The 15,753-nt window shown below is 47.8% G+C and overlaps 1 protein-coding gene across 1 annotated transcript in view; it reads right to left on the bottom strand.

Annotated features, from left to right (window-relative positions):
• Nucleotides 1-459: 459 nt before the first annotated feature.
• LOC115480123 (cytochrome P450 2C18-like) overlaps nucleotides 460-15,753 on the bottom strand; it is a 50,547-nt gene continuing 35,253 nt past the window's right edge. The window contains exons 8-9 of the mRNA XM_030218602.1: nucleotides 12,521-12,662; nucleotides 460-1,507 (exon numbers count right to left, since the gene is read on the bottom strand). Coding sequence (XP_030074462.1) covers nucleotides 1,326-1,507; nucleotides 12,521-12,662 — 324 coding nt within the window. The 3' untranslated portion in view covers nucleotides 460-1,325. The remainder of the gene's footprint in view (nucleotides 1,508-12,520; nucleotides 12,663-15,753) is intronic.

Below are 15,753 nucleotides of genomic sequence, written 5' to 3'. Positions count from 1 at the left end.
CAGTGCATCCTTGGATGTACTGATCAGGGTCAGCCTGCCAAATAAAGAGATTTTTCCCTTATTTAGTAGTCTCTGCCCAGACTACCAAATAGGGGAAAAATTCCTTATTTGGTAGACTGATCCCATTTGGTGCAGCCCAAGATGCACTGTGTAGTCAGATGCTGCCATTTTGAAAGATAGGCATATCTCTGCCTCTGAGTGACTACTGCACATAGGAAGGGTAATTTTATAACTTGTACAGCAGGAATACACATTACAGCAATTTTTCTTAGGGAAGGTAGGCACACTCTTTCCCTTTGAAAGGTTTTCCACAGAAAGTGCATGCATCACTTGTTTTATATCAGATACAAACTTTTCCAGTTTATTTTGCACTCATCCATGTATACTTTAACAAAGTGAGCATACATCTAAAAGTATCCCAACTCTGCCCATGGGATTGCCTCTGTCACATACACAGGATCTATGTGATTAATTATTTAATTCATTCATTCATTACATTTGTACCCCGCGCTTTCCTGCTCATCGCAGGCTCAATGCGGCTTACATAGTAACAAGAGAATACAATCTGTAGTATCAGAATCAACGTAGGAGGTATGTCATAGGACAAATGAAGAAGGAGTAAATGGGATAGAAGAGGTGTGAGAGAGAGAGGATAAGGATAGGTAAGGAGGTGGGTCGATAAAGGAGGAGTTGGGACGAGCATAGAGGGTATCTATAAACATAGAACCCTTTTACAGCCCTGGTATTAACACTGTAAAGAACCTCTCCCCCCAAATCTATAAACCCAAAGCCCCCCTCTACAGCCCGCATACTAACACTGTACATAAACAACCCCTCCCCATCTATAAACACTGAGCCGTACTCTACAGCCTTGACCCAAGTTTAATACACATACTCTGGGTAACTTCTGGACCATTTCTGTGTTAAACCCCTGGAAGAGCCCTTTAAAATTACCCCTATAGAGCATAGCAGCCAGCTCTGTGGTGCCAGTGGGTTCTCAACACCCCTAATATTGAGCAAGCTCCTTCATTTTGTTCAGGGATGGGTAATTTGTATTGTGTTTGGCACCTCTAATCATTTTGAAATGTAGGCGCCTATGCTATTGAGTATGCCGATGGTGAACAGAGAGTAATAAACAAGGTAAATACTGATTAATCATTACTAAGATATACTATGCTTTTTAGTAGAAGGCAGAAGTTCAGTGGGTTCCTTTCCTCTAAGAACCTGTAGAACACAAGCATTGTCATCCTGTATTCTGACCAGGACAGAGGAGCACACAAAGGAAGGGTCAATGGAAAGAGATATAGCAACATGGCCATTGTATCTCATCGGGGAAGGATGGAGAACTGGTACCGGGGTGGTATGTAGCCAGTGCCGCTGATTTCTGGTACCAAGTTGATGTCCTTAGGATCTCTGGTTGGTTTTAGGGTGAAGTTCTGCAGGATGGTGGTGAAGAACAAGAAGAGCTCCATGCGGGCCAGACCCTCCCCTAGGCAACTCCGCTTCCCTGGGGAGGCAAGAGGAGATTCAATGATTATTTGTTTGCCCTGTCATATCAAAAAGAGATTTTTTTAGGCTGCAAAAATATATCTATCTATTGTACTCTAACGTATGTTTTGTCAGGTTGAAAAAAAGAAAATAAAAAAATCTTTTCCTGAAGCTAACAACTCAAAGATACAACTTAACTGGCTACCCAAATTTAAAAAGGGTAAAGATTATGAGGTGTTGTGAAAGACTACAGGATGAGTGGTTGCTACGAAAGTTGTATCTTCTGTTCTGTATCTCTGCCTTAAGTACCATCAAATTCCAAATAGGGGCCCTTCTACTTAGTCGTGGCAAAAAACGTGGACTTTCTCGCACATTCCCCCAGATTCTATATAGCGCGACTGAAATTGCACATGCAAATTCAGTCATATTCTGGATTTCTGCACGCAATTAAATTAATTATCAAGCCAATCAGCACTGATAATTGCCACTTAACTAGCAATTATTGACTCTAATTGGCATTAATTAGAATTTATGTGCACAACTTGCTAGGCTTATTCTATAAAATGGTGTGCATAAATTCTAATGTGTACTGCCAAAAAAGGGGGCGGGGGCGTGGACATGGGTGTGGAATGGGTGGGCTGTGGGCATTCCTAAAATCTATGCATAGGGTTATAGAATACACCTGTGTTGCGCCTAACTTAGACACCGGTATTTACACCAAATTTTACTTGGTGAAAATGGATGCACCTAGAGTTAGGCACAGGCAAGGCCACTAGGCATATTCTACAAATCCGTTAAGCATATTCTGTAAACCACGCCTAAATAGGCGAAAATATTTTCAGCACCTATTTTGCAAGCGTCATATGTAGAATCAAATCCATTATGCCCAGGTTTACAGCGGCCGTTGCCATTTTCCTATTATCTTTTTTCACGCCATGTGCAAATTTGGCAGGTGCACTTACTGCCACTTATTTAGGATAAAGGCTTTTGCGTTAAATACGCATAAACTAGTTAGTGCACGGTAATGTCAGCGTGCTAACCGGTTTATGCTTTCACATTCATTCTCTGCCCATGACGTGCACCCAGCCCCCCTAAAAATAATTAGTATGCGATTAATGCATGCACTAATGATAAAATTAATGCAGCGTCCTGTGTTAGCCCATTTTTGTCATGTTAAGTGCATGTTGGCACTTAGCACAGCTTAGTAAAAGGTCCCATAATTTATATTTGGGCTGATATTCAAAGAGATTATGCATTGGCTGCTGGGTGGCTAATACATAAATCTTCTATCAGTATGTTTTTAAAAGTTACAGATCTGATATTTGAAAGGATTTAACTAGGTAAGAGAGGCTTCTGTCTGGTTAAACCCCAATGAGCTGAACATCCGCCAATATTCAGCGGCACTTACATGGGTAGTGCCTTTGAATATTGACTCCAAGGAGATTTAGTTAAAAGGAGATGGTGGGAGCATGCTTGGCCCTTTCTTTGGCCTGAAGTCAGTAGGCGGAGCTTGTTACCATTTCAATTGCATTGTTTTGGGTGTACCAAGATGGCGGCAGCTGCATTGGAGAGAATGAAAACATTGGGTGGAGTAGCTTCAGCTTTGTGATGTCACGACGTCTTTTGCTAATCAAAGCTCCTTGATTGACTCTGACTGCTGAGGTGCTAGTGCCGGGGCCATCCAGAGGGGGACCATGGGCAGAATTGGTACATAACCGGTTAGTGGTGATATTCAGTCCACTAATCAATTAAGAAAGGGGATAAAGTTATTAGGACAAAAAGACTATCCTAACTTTATGCACCGAGTTAACTGGGCACTGGTCTGAATATCAGCCAGTACCCTGTTAACTTTGGATGACCCCATTTACCCAGATAGCCAATGCTAGAGCCTGGACATGGCCTAGCATGGAATATCCAGGATTATTTCATCCTGTGGCTAAAAGTGACTTAAAAAACAATGACTGCTGGTAGCTGAATATTACCCCTTTAGGGATAGTAACTACTTACATGACCCCAGGTGAAATTGTTTGTCTCGGCTTTTTTTAAATTATGAAGTTTGAACTATTATGGTTTAATTTGTTTTTAGTCTTTGTGATACGAATACTGTCTACCTTTCTTGTAAACCACCTAGTTATAGGTGATATAGAAATTTTTAAAATAAATAAATAAACAAATAAATAAATAAATAGCATCTGGATGTTTAAATTGCAAAATGGGACAGAAATGAGAACAAGTTCCCCACAGCGATATAGAAGAGAGGAATACAGTAGGGATGATCAAAAAAGGCCAAGGAGACCTGGTTACCAATAGAGATCTTTATTCAATGTTTCTCCCTTATATGGTAGGGAAGCCCTGCCCAGCGCATCCTAGGATGCACTGTGCAGGACAGGGTACCGCCATTTTGAAGGCGGCACTGGAAGAGGAGTGAGTGTGCTACTCCCTCCTCCATCACGGACGTACGGGGGTGGGGGTTGGCTGCTAGACCACCAGAGGCAGATGGAGGGCTGTGTTGGCAGCCCACTTGGGCCACCTGGGATTTTTGGGGGGAGTGTGGGGGGTGGGGGCTAGAGATTCATCAGATCTCCAGCCCCCCGTGCCTTGTGTCTAATTTAAATGAGCTATGCGGTATTGAGGGGCACGGGCAGTGGTGTGCTGGAGCCGGTTCGCACCGGCTCACGTGAGCCAGTTGTTAAATTTTTAAACATTTTGCGAGCTGGTTGTTCAGACAGGTTGACCTGGTTGTTGTTGTTCAAGCAGGGCTCTCCCTCCTGCTCCCTTTTGGGATCTCCCTCCCCCGAGCCGCAGGGTCCCAGCACATACCTGAAGGCAGCCACTCTGGTGGTCTAGAGGATTCTTCTGGGCAGGAAAGATTCCCAGTCTTTCCAGCCCACTGCCGGCAGTGACCCTCCCGCTGCCGCACTGCTCTTTAAAAATGGCTGCCGAGACTTCCAGCGAAGCCCTCACGAGACTTCCGCTGGAGTCTTGCAAGGCTGCCCTTGTAAGTCTCGGCAGCCATTTTAAAGAAGATGCGGCATTGGGCAGGAAAGATTGGGGATCTTTCCTGCCCCAAAGAATCCACTAGACCACCAGGGTGGCTTCAGTTCAGGTATGTGCCGGGACCCTGCGACTCGGGGGAGTGGGGAGGAAGTCTGGAATAGTTAGGTAGGTGGGTGGGGTGGAGTGGGGAGGATAATATAAAAAAAATTGTTGAATATGTATTTAATCTGACTTATATTTTCAAACATGCCGGCTTATGAATACGAATGTACACGGAGGAAGTATAGTAACAGAATAACTTTTCATAAATAGAGTAGTAATTTGTTATACATCGAAATCAGTGTGTCATTTGGAGGGACTGGTTATAGGGACACCCTAGCATGTATTATATTCGTGCAGAGATTTTTTTTTTCTTCTGGTAAAGGGCCACTAAAACAGACATCATGTTATGAGAATCAGGTACTCAACATTCAGAGTTTCTATCTATTTATTTATTTATTTACTTACTAGTAAAACAGGCCCGTTTCTCACAGAAATGAAACGGGCTCTAGCAAGGTTATCCTCCGAGTTCCAGCTTAGCCCCCTCCCTCCCCCCTCTCATCCGAGTTCCCGGCTCCGCTCCCTCTCCTCTGAGAGAGAGAGTGAGTGTGTGAGAGAGAGTGTATGTGTGAGAATTAGACTGTGTGCGAGTGTGTATGTGAGACAGAGAGAGAGTGTGTTTGAGAGAGATAGAGAGCCAGAGTGTGTGTGTGTGTGTGTGTGACAGAGAGTATGTGTGTGATAGAGAGACTCTGTGCGAGTGTGTGTGTGAGAGAGAGAGACTATATGCGAGTGTGTGTGTGAGAGATAGTGTGTGTGTGAGAATTAGATTGTGTGTGAGTGTGTATGTGAGAGATAGGGAGAGAGTAAGTGTGAGAGAGAGTGTGTGAGATAGAGAATGTGTGTCTGAGAGAGACAGTGTGTGAGTGAGAGAGACAGTGTGTGCTAGAGAGAGAGTGTTTGTGTAAGAGAGAGAGTGTGTGTGAGAGAGAGCATGTGTGTGTGAGACTGAGAGAGTGTGTGAGAGACTGTGTCTGTGACCGAGAAAGTGTGTGTGAGACAGAAAAAGAGTGTGTGAGAGAGACAGTGTGTGAGAGAGAGAGTACGATGTAGTCCTTGTGGGGCAGGAGTCGGTAGGTCAGCATCAATTTATGGTGCGAGTTCTGCACTTGCCTGTTTTCCGCCACCCTGCTTGTTTTGATGCAGTTCGAGCGGCACAGGAGTCTGTATGTCAATGGCCAGTTGTGTCGCGAGTCCCTGCCTTGCAGCCATTCTGAGTTCCATGCCCCTCTCCCTCTCTCTTCTCCCCTCCGAGTTCCAGGCCCTCCTCTCTCCCTCCCTTCCTCCCTTTCCTCCCCTCTCCTCTGAGTTCCATGCCCCCCTCTCCTCTGAGTTCCAGACACCCATGCCTCCCTCCCTTTCTCTCTGTCCCCTCCAAGTGGAAGCCCGACCTGCGTTGGCCGCCCTCTTCTCTTGGTCCTCCGCCTGCCCCTCGCCTTCCTAAGTGCCGGCTGTAAGTGCCTCCGAGTTCCAGACATCCGCGCCTCCCCTCCCCTCCGAGTTCCATGCCCCCCTCCAGACCAACATGCCTCTCTCCCTCTCTCTCTCTCCCCTCCAAGTGCAAGCACGACCTGTCCTCCGCCTGCCCCTCGCCTTCCTGCATGCCGGCTGTAATTTAAAACTTGTTACCTCATGTTCCTGCAGTAGGGTTACCATATTTTGTCCCCCAAAAAGGAGGACACATGCCCCACCCCCACTATACACCCCACCCCGCCCCCTTTCACACCCTCGCTCCGCCCCCTGTCACCCCCTTGTCCCACTCCTGTCACATTTTCCCCTCCCCCCTGTCACATACCCCATCACCCCCCTCCCCTTACCTTACTACTGCCCTGGTGGTCTAGTGACCTCTTCGGGTCAGGAAAGAGCCCCCTCTTTCCTGCCCGGAGTGCTGCCCTGCATGCATCCTTCCTGTTGGTGATCTCAGCACCGATTCAAAATGGCCACCGAGAGTTGAAGTCTCGCGAGGTCACTTCTACTCTCGGCGGCCATTTTGAATTGGTGCCGAGGATCACCAACAGGAAGAATGCATGCAGGGCAGTGCTCCGTGCAGGAAAGAGGGGGCTCATTCCTGCCCCGAAGGCGGAAGAGGTCACTAGACCACCAGGGCACTAGTAAGTAAGGGGAGGGGAGGCTATCAATCTGCCCGTTTGTCCGGATTTCTGGACAAACGGGCAGGCGACCCTCAGGGGGAGGAATGCTGGCTTCGGCCTAACCCCTGGTAAGCCTTTCCTCAGCTGAGAGGTGCCCAGCTCTACCACCGGCTGCCTTTCAGGTGCTATGGAGGACTTGCAGCTCATCTGCATATCCTTACAGCCTTCTCCGGGGTGACATTCAGGTCCACTCCGATCCACTCAGGGCTTCTGCTCTAGGTGTTGCGTGCCGGGGCATTTTTCTCTTTACATCTAATCTTCTTCCCACTTGCTAAAGAACCTCAGTCGTTTATGGCCCCTATTCACATTCTCTTCCTAGCCCTGTCCCTTCCTAATCTTTTCCCTCACCCCCTAACTCTCTCCGCTACAGGAACTCACTGCCCATCCATCGACTTCATCGCCTCACCTTCTCTCCTACCCTCTTCCTCCCTCTTGGCTTTTAATCTCCGTCTCTTTCTTCCCTCCATTTTGCCTTCCCCATTCCACCTAAATACCTCTCGCCTTCGACGCCTTCGTGGCCACACCTCTCCTACTCTCCTCTGCTCTCTTTTACTCCTTCTCTTACTCTCAGCCGGTGACATCAATCCCATTCCTGGCCCTCCTCACCAACTATTATCCCAACTCTACAGATCTCACTGCGACCTTTCTAACCTCATCTCTATTCCTCTACTTCCCTCCTCTTCTCTGCCCTTCTCTTGCGCCCTGTGGAATGTCCGCTCTATCTGTAACAAACTCCCCTATATCCAGGACCTCTTTATCTCGCGTCACCTCCATCTGCTCGCCATAACAGAAACCTGGCTCTGCCCTGATGACTCTGCTTCAGTCGCAGCCCTCTGCCATGGCGGTTATCTTTTTTCACATACTCCTCGCCCTGCTGGTCGTGGGGGCGGTGTTGGACTGCTTCTCTCTCCCTCCTCCAGATTTCAGCTCCTTCTTCTACCTCAATCTTACTGTTTTTTCTCCTTTGAAGTCCACTCTATCCGTCTTTTCTCTCCTCTGCCTCTTCGAATAGCGGTCATTTATTGTCTCCCTGATAAGTCCCTTTCATCCTTTCTCAGTGACTTTGATGCCTGGCTTGCCTTCTTCAATGATCCTTCCTCCCCCTCTCTCATCCTTGGTGACTTTAATATTCCTGCTAATGATCCTTCCAACTCTTATATTTCCAAGTTACTCGCTTTAACATCCTCCTTTAATCTCCAACTATGCTCCACCTCCCCCACTCATCAAACTGGTCACTGTCTTGATCTCATCTACTCCTCCAACTGTTCACCCTCTAGTTTCCTTGCCTCTGATATTCCCCTCTCTGATCACCATCTTATAACTTTCACACTTAAATCTCCTCCCTCCCAGTCCCGTCCTATCTTATCTAATTTATCTAGGAATCTTCACGATATTGACCCTTCATCTCTATCCTCCCATGTTTCAAACCTCCTCTCTACTGTGGCACCATCCATGTCTGTCAACGAGGCTGTTTCTTCTTACAACAATACTCTATCCTCTGCCTTAGACACACTTGCACCTTTGATGACCCGCCCTATAAGGCGTACAAAACCCCAACCTTGGCTGACTTCTAATATCCACTACCTACGTTCCTGTACCCGCTCTGCCGAACGCCTCTGGTGGAAATCTCGGGCCCTTGCTGATTACTTACACTTTAAGTTCATGCTGACCTCTTTCCAATCTGCTCTTTTACGCGCCAAACAGGATTATTATATCCAACTGACCAACTCTCTTGGCTCTAATCCTCAACTTCTCTTCACCACATTGAACTCTCTCCTCAAGGTGCCCCCTCCCCCAACTCCCCCTTCATTATCTCCTCAGACCCTTGCTGAATTCTTTCACGACAAGGTTCAAAAGATAAACCTTGAATTCTCTACCTCGCCACCTCTCCCTCCACTAGTCCGTTCCCCTCTCTCTCCTTCCCCTCATTCCTTTTCCTCCTTTCCTGAAGATACTATAGAGGAAACTACACTTCTCCTTTCTTCCTCAAAATGTACCACCTGTTCCTCTGATCCCATTCCCACTCACCTTCTTAATGCCATCTCACCTGCTCTTATTCCTTTTATCTGTCACATTCTCAACCTCTCACTTTCCACTGCAACTGTCCCTACTGCCTTTAAACTTGCTGTGGTCACACCTGTCCTTAAGAAGCCTTCACTCGACCCTACTTGTCCCTCTAATTACCGACCCATCTCCCTCCTCCCTTTTCTCTCCAAATTACTTGAGCGTGCTGCTCACCACTGCTGCCTTGATTTTCTCTCCTCACATGCTATTCTTGACCCACTACAATCTGGTTTTCGCCCTCTCCACTCAACCAAAACTGCGCTTACTAAAGTCTCCAATGACCTATTACTGGCTAAATCCAGAGGTCAATATTCCATCCTCATTCTTCTTGATCTTTCCGCTGCTTTTGACACTGTCGATCACAGCATACTTCTCGATACCCTGTCCTCACTTGGATTCCAGGGCTCTGTCCTTTCCTGGTTCCCTTCCTACCTCTCCCTCCGCACCTTTAGTGTTCACTCTGGTGGATTCTTTTCTACTTCTATCACTCTGCCTGTCGGCGTACCTCAGGGTTCTGTTCTTGGTCCCCTCCTCTTTTCTATCTACACTTCTTCCCTTGGTTCATTAATCTCATCCCATGGCTTTTCCTACCATCTCTATGCTGATGACTCCCAAATCTACCTTTCTACCCCTGATATCTCACCTTGCATCCAAACCAAAGTTTCAGCGTGCTTGTCTGACATTGCTGTCTGGATGTCTCAACGCCACCTGAAATTAAACATGACCAAAACCGAGGTTCTCATTTCCCCCCCCAAACCCACTTCCCCACTCCCCCCGTTTTCTATTTCTGTTGATGGCTGTCTCATTCTCCCTGTCTCCTCAGCTCAAAACTTTGGGGTCATCTTTGACTCTTCTCTCTCCTTCTCTGCTCATATCCAGCAGATTGCCAAGACCTATCGTTTCTTTCTTTACAACATCCGTAAAATCCGCCCCTTTCTTTCCGAGCACTCTACCAAAACCCTCATCCACACCCTTGTCACCTCTCGTTTAGACTACTGCAATCTGCTTCTTGCTGGCCTCCCACTTAGTCACCTCTCCCCTCTCCAATCGGTTCAAAACTCTGCTGCCCGTCTCGTCTTCCGCCAGGGTCGCTTTACTCATACTACCCCTCTCCACAAGTTGCTTCACTGGCTCCCTATCTATTTTCGCATCCTGTTCAAACTTCTTCTACTAACCTATAAATGTACTCACTCTGCTGCTCCCCAGTATCTCTCCACACTCGTCCTTCCCTACACCCCTTCCCGTGCACTCCGCTCCATGGATAAATCCTTCTTATCTGTTCCCTTCTCCACTACTGCCAACTCCAGACTTTGCGCCTTCTGTCTCGCTGCACCCCACGCCTGGAATAAACTTCCTGAGCCCCTACGTCTTGCCCCATTCTTGGCCACCTTTAAATCTAGACTGAAAGCCCACCTCTTTAACATTGCTTTTGACTCGTAATCACTTGTAACCACTCGCCTCCACCTACCCTCCTCTCCTCCTTCCTGTACACATTAATTGATTTGATTTGCTTACTTTATTTTTTGTCTATTAGATTGTAAACTCTTTGAGCAGGGACTGTCTTTCTTCTATGTTTGTGCAGCGCTGCGTACGCCTTGTAGCGCTATAGAAATGCTAAATAGTAGTAGTAGTAGTAGGCAGGCGGGCGGGCTGTCCTATAGAACGGCCCGCCCACCAGCCTGCTCGTTTGTCCAGAAATCCGGATAAACGGGCAGCTTGGCAAAACCCGCCCGGTTGCCCGGACATACCCTCAAAAAGAGGACATGTCCGGGTAAATCCGGACATATGGTAACCCTATCCTGCGGCAGCAGTGAAAGTCGAGCAGGCACGGCGCTTCAGCCTGCCTTCCCTTCTGTCTCAGCTCTGCCTCTGGTCCCGCCCTCATTTCCTGTTTCCGGAAGGGCGGGACCAGAGGCAGAGCTGAGACAGACAGGATGGCAGGCTGAAGCGCCGTGCCTGCTTGCCTTCACTGCTGCTGCTGGACCCTGAGGTAAGAATTTTTAAATTCTGACCAGCACACAGGAAGGCGAGGGGCAGGCGGAGGACAGGTCGTGCTTGCACTTGGCAGGGAGAGACAGAGAGGGAGGGAGGCGCAGGGGTCTGGAACTCAGAGGATGGGAGGGGAGGAGAGGGAGGGAGGGAGGGAGGGAGGGAGGGAAGGGGTCCTGGAACTCGAAGAGGAGGTGGCCTAGAACTAGGGTTACCATATGGCTCCAGAAAAAGGAGGACGGATTGAGCCAGCCGGGTTTTACTTCCATTGCTTTCCATTGAAAGAGAGGGGGGCCTGGAACTCGGAGGGAGACAGGGGGGAGGGAGGGGGGCCACTCTCCCGCGATTCTCTACTCACCTCCAACGTTCTGTGGCTGGCTGATGCTGGCTTCCCTTCTCTCTCACTGATCCACCCTCTGACATCATCACGAGGGCGGACCAATGGGAAGTGTGTTACGAACCCAGGCATCCAGACGTGCAAATTATTATATAGGATTTATGGTATTTTATCCCACATTAAACATGAAATAAGATTGGAACATGGGAGCATTTAAAATCTTTTTTTTTCCTGGAGAGAGTAATGCATTACCCCCTCCCCCAGGCTCTCTCCCCAGGTACAGCCAGCCCTGCAATTTGGGGGTGTGTGTGCTGAGGTGGACTAGGGCCCCCTTTCAAATTGCAGGGCCGGCTATACCCGGGGAAAGAGCATGTTGTTAAAAATTTACCAGCACACCACTAGGCGCTGGTGCTGTGAGTCCGATGATCATGGGTGTGAAGGTAAATGTGGGAGCTAGTCCAGCACTAGTACTGGCCTCTAGTGCCCGCATTTACCTTTGATCATCGGGTGCACAACTGTGTATTTAGGCTAGTATTCTATATTTCCATTGTAGAATTGGGGCTTAGTGCACATCATCCTGGCACCTCACTTTAGGTGATCTAGGTGCACCCTATAAAAGGTAATTTTATAACTGGTTGCCATGGGTATGCACCTATGGAAATACCGACCTATGGACCTACTTGTCTGTGTAAAACACTAGTATATCTGGCAAAGAATGTGCCAGGAACATAGGCACAACCCACTTGCACCTGTTTTAGAGCAGACTTTATGCAGGGACTGTCTCTTCATGTTCAAGTGTACAGTGCTGCGTACATCTAGTAGCACTATAGAAATGAATATAAAGACTAACCAAACCAAACTAAATCAAAGAATGCTGCAATCAACATGTGAGACAAAATGAAACAAAATGGCTGCCCATCCCTATTGCCCTGTACCAGCCGGGAGAAGGAGACAGCAGCAGGTCAACCCTGTAAAGAAAGGTCAATATCTTTTCAGAATCACAGGAAAAGGGGGGTGGTGAATGCAGTGGCGTTCCTAGGGGTGCTGACACCCGGGGCGGTCGCCGATGCGCCCCACCCCCTGGGTGCAGCTCCCCGCCCCCCCCCCCCCCCCCCGGTGCAGCACGAACCCCCTCGTCACCCCCCCACCCCGGCGAAAGAACCCCCCCGGGTGCATGCCGCTGGGGGGGGGGGGTGCCGCGCGCCGGTCAGCTTCGTTGATTCCATGCTCCCTCTGCCCCGGGGCAGAGGGAGCATGGAAACAACGAAGCTGACCGGCGCGCGGCACCCCCCCAGCGACGTGCACCCGGGGCGGGCCGCACCCACCGCCCCCCCCTTAGTACGCCACTGGGTGAATGAGTGCTTGCAGAGAAAAGCTCCAAGACCACCTGGCATACCTGTAGAAAATGGGATGAAGGCCTCACTCTTTTTGAAGGAACCTTTCTCATCCAGGAAATGCTCAGGGCGGAAGGTTTCAGGATTTTCAAACAGATTGGTGTCATTCAGAACTGAGGTTAGCAGAAAATAAACTGTGGTGCCCTGAAAAACAAGAACTCAGTAGCCAAACCATCTTAGCAGGAACTTGTCTCTACACATACTGTAGCTCTATGGCATAGGCACCCAGTCTCAAAATCTGAGCCACCCTGTGGCACAAGGAGGAGGGTATTTCTTTGTAGGTCAGGATAACAACTGGGCTGATATTCAAAACTACTTAGTCAGGTAACAGGTGTTGCCACCTGGATAAGTAATGCTGACCAGCGCCATCTATGGATTTTCAGTGGCATTACCTGAATAATGTCTGCTGAAATTCATCAGACAGCGTTTCGGTGCTATCCAGATACTGCCAGGGTGGTCCGGGACCAGGGTCTGGGCAGAGATGAAATATATCTAGAGACTAGTAATATTCAGTGCCGGTATCTGGATAACTATAAGGATTATGTAAGACAGCAAAAAAGAAAACCAAAACAACTGTACTAAGTTATCCAGATAGTTATCTGGAGAACTGAACTGAATATTGCCATTTCATATTATTTTATCTATTATTATTTACAAACAAAAACATCCATTTCAGAACAAATGAAATGAGCCCTAGGAAGGCTATCGTCTAAGCGTTTTCTCGTCTCTCTCCCCTGCCCTCTCCTCCATGTCCAGCGATTCTCCCCTCCCATCCCATCTCATCCCCTCCATGTCCAGCGATTCTCCCCTCCCTTCCTCTGCCCTCCCATCCCATCTCATCCATGTCCAGCGATTTTCCTCTCCCCTCCCATCAATAACTCAGGTTGCAGCAGCGGCAGGCTCGGCTCATAAGTACATAAGTAATGCCATACTGGGAAAAGACCAAAGGCCCATCAAGCCCAGCATCCTGTCCCCGACAGCGGCCAATCCAGGTCAAGGGCACCTGGGAGCTTTCCAAACGTACAAACATTCTATACATGTTATTCCTGAAATTGTGGATTTTTCCAAGTCCATTTAGTAGCGGTCTATGGACTTGTCCTTTAGGAAACCGTCCAAAGGACCCTTTTTAAACTCTGCCAAGCTAACCACCTTCACCACATTCTCCAGCAACGAATTCCAGAGTTTAATTACGCGTTGGGTGAAGAAAAATGTTCTCCTATTTGTTTTAAATGTACTACACTGTAGTTTCATCGCATGCCCCCTAATCCTACTATTTTTGGAAAGCGTGAACAGACGCTTCACATCCACCTGTTCCACTCCACTCATTATTTTATATACCTCTATCATGTCTCCCCTCAGCTCGCATCGCCTCCAGCCTTCCCTTGCCTTCCCTCTCAGTGTCCCGCCCTCCTCTGATTCCATTTCGTCTTTCCGCGAGGGTGGGACACTGAGAGGGAAGGGAACGCTGGAGGCGAGCTGACGTAAGCTCATTTGCATATGGTTACGAACCCAGCCAGCCAGCCATCCAGGGATGCAGATGAACAAATTATTATATAGAGAGATAGTCTACCTTTATTCCAAGGCGGAGAATAATAATACATACACAATACATAATTATCCGGACAACAGAGGCAGTCACTGCCATACTCTAATATTGGATAAATCAGTTTAATGGTCCACATAAGCCAGAGAGGACTCTTAGGGGTCCTTTTACTAAGGTGCACCGAAAAATGGCCTGTGCTGGTGTGGATGCATGTATTGGATGTGTGCAGGTCCATTTTTCAGCGCACCTGCAAAAATGGCCTCTTTTTTTGGCTGAAAATGGACATGCAGCAAAATAATAATTGGTGCGCGTCTATTCTGGGCCTGCGACCTTACCGTCACCCATTGACCTAGCAGTAAGGTCTCACATGTTAACCAGGTGGTAACGGTCTATACTCGTACAATGTCGATTACCGTCTGGTTACCGCCACACGCCAGAAAATTTCTGGAAGGCTTAGTGGATGTGTGCAAATAATGAAATTACCACCCGGGCCACGTGGTAGCCAGGTGGTAGTTCAAAATTGACATGTGTAGGATGTGCGCATAGGCACCTACATGGCTTAGTAAAAGGGCCCCTTAATTCACAAAATCCCAGCTGTATCTGATTTTTTTCCTTTTTCAAAGTCAGTTCCAAACAGCAGAAAAAAGGTTCATAACGTCTTTAAATATTCACTTCCACAAAGTTCACTAATTCCAATACGTATCCTTGACTTTTGCAAACATATCTCACGTCTGTAGAAGATAATTTAAAATACTCCAAGGTAACAATTCTTCAAATTCTTTTCACATTTTGCCAAGCACGGACGCCGTCACCAACATATGGCATGCTTCACAAGTGCTGCCTCAGGGTGTGGTCCGCCAAAACTTATACTTGAAGAACCCCACATACTGCATCAGTGCCTGTCTCATACTCTAATACTGAACACTGATATCCAGATTTCGGCTGCTGCAGAATATTTGATTCTAAGTTTCAACACAACAGCTGGTGTTCAATAGAAATGGCAACTGTGTAGTTTAAATATTGCTCTGAATGTATTCACATCTTTAGAAATGGGCAGATCTTCTGATACTCTATGAACTGTGCTCAGACCTGCCCTAAGAAGGGATCACCACTTAGGGTTTGTAGTGTCGTATTCAATCTTGTTATCACTCCTATCACAATATTCAGTTTGGGAGAAACATGACAAAACTAAATGAATGCTAATTTAAGGACCCTTTTACTCAATTGTGGTAAACTTTTGTCGTTACCACGGATTAATGCAGGAATACACCAACTACAAATTTTACATGGCAACCAGTGGAAGCAGAACCAGCATTTTCTAATGCTCGTCCCACGTTAAAGTGTCAAAAAGTGTGTGCTATCTGGCCACAGGTAGTGCAACAGTACTTACCAGTTCCTATTTAGGAGGTAAGCACTCCCGTGTTTATAGTGCATTGATCATTTACCCTCAGATTCTATATATGGTGCCCAAAATTGGAAGCCAAAATTTCAGCACGATCCTGAGATGTGTACACCAGGGGCGTAGCCAGACCTTAGTGGGAGGGGGGGCCAGAGCCCGAGGTGGGGGGCACTGTTTAGCTGACCCGCCCCTCACCGCAGCTGACCCCCCCGCCACTTTGGACTGCCACAGCAACCGCAAACCTCCCCCCCCCCGCCGCCGCCCACCCGCCCCCTGCTACATGCACGGTGCAG

The sequence above is a fragment of the Microcaecilia unicolor genome, chromosome 11 (genome assembly GCF_901765095.1).
Source record: "Microcaecilia unicolor chromosome 11, aMicUni1.1, whole genome shotgun sequence".
NCBI classification, from domain to species: Eukaryota; Metazoa; Chordata; class Amphibia; order Gymnophiona; family Siphonopidae; genus Microcaecilia; species Microcaecilia unicolor.
Note: the sequence above shows the minus strand (reverse complement) of the source record. Positions and strands in the feature narration are given on the sequence as shown.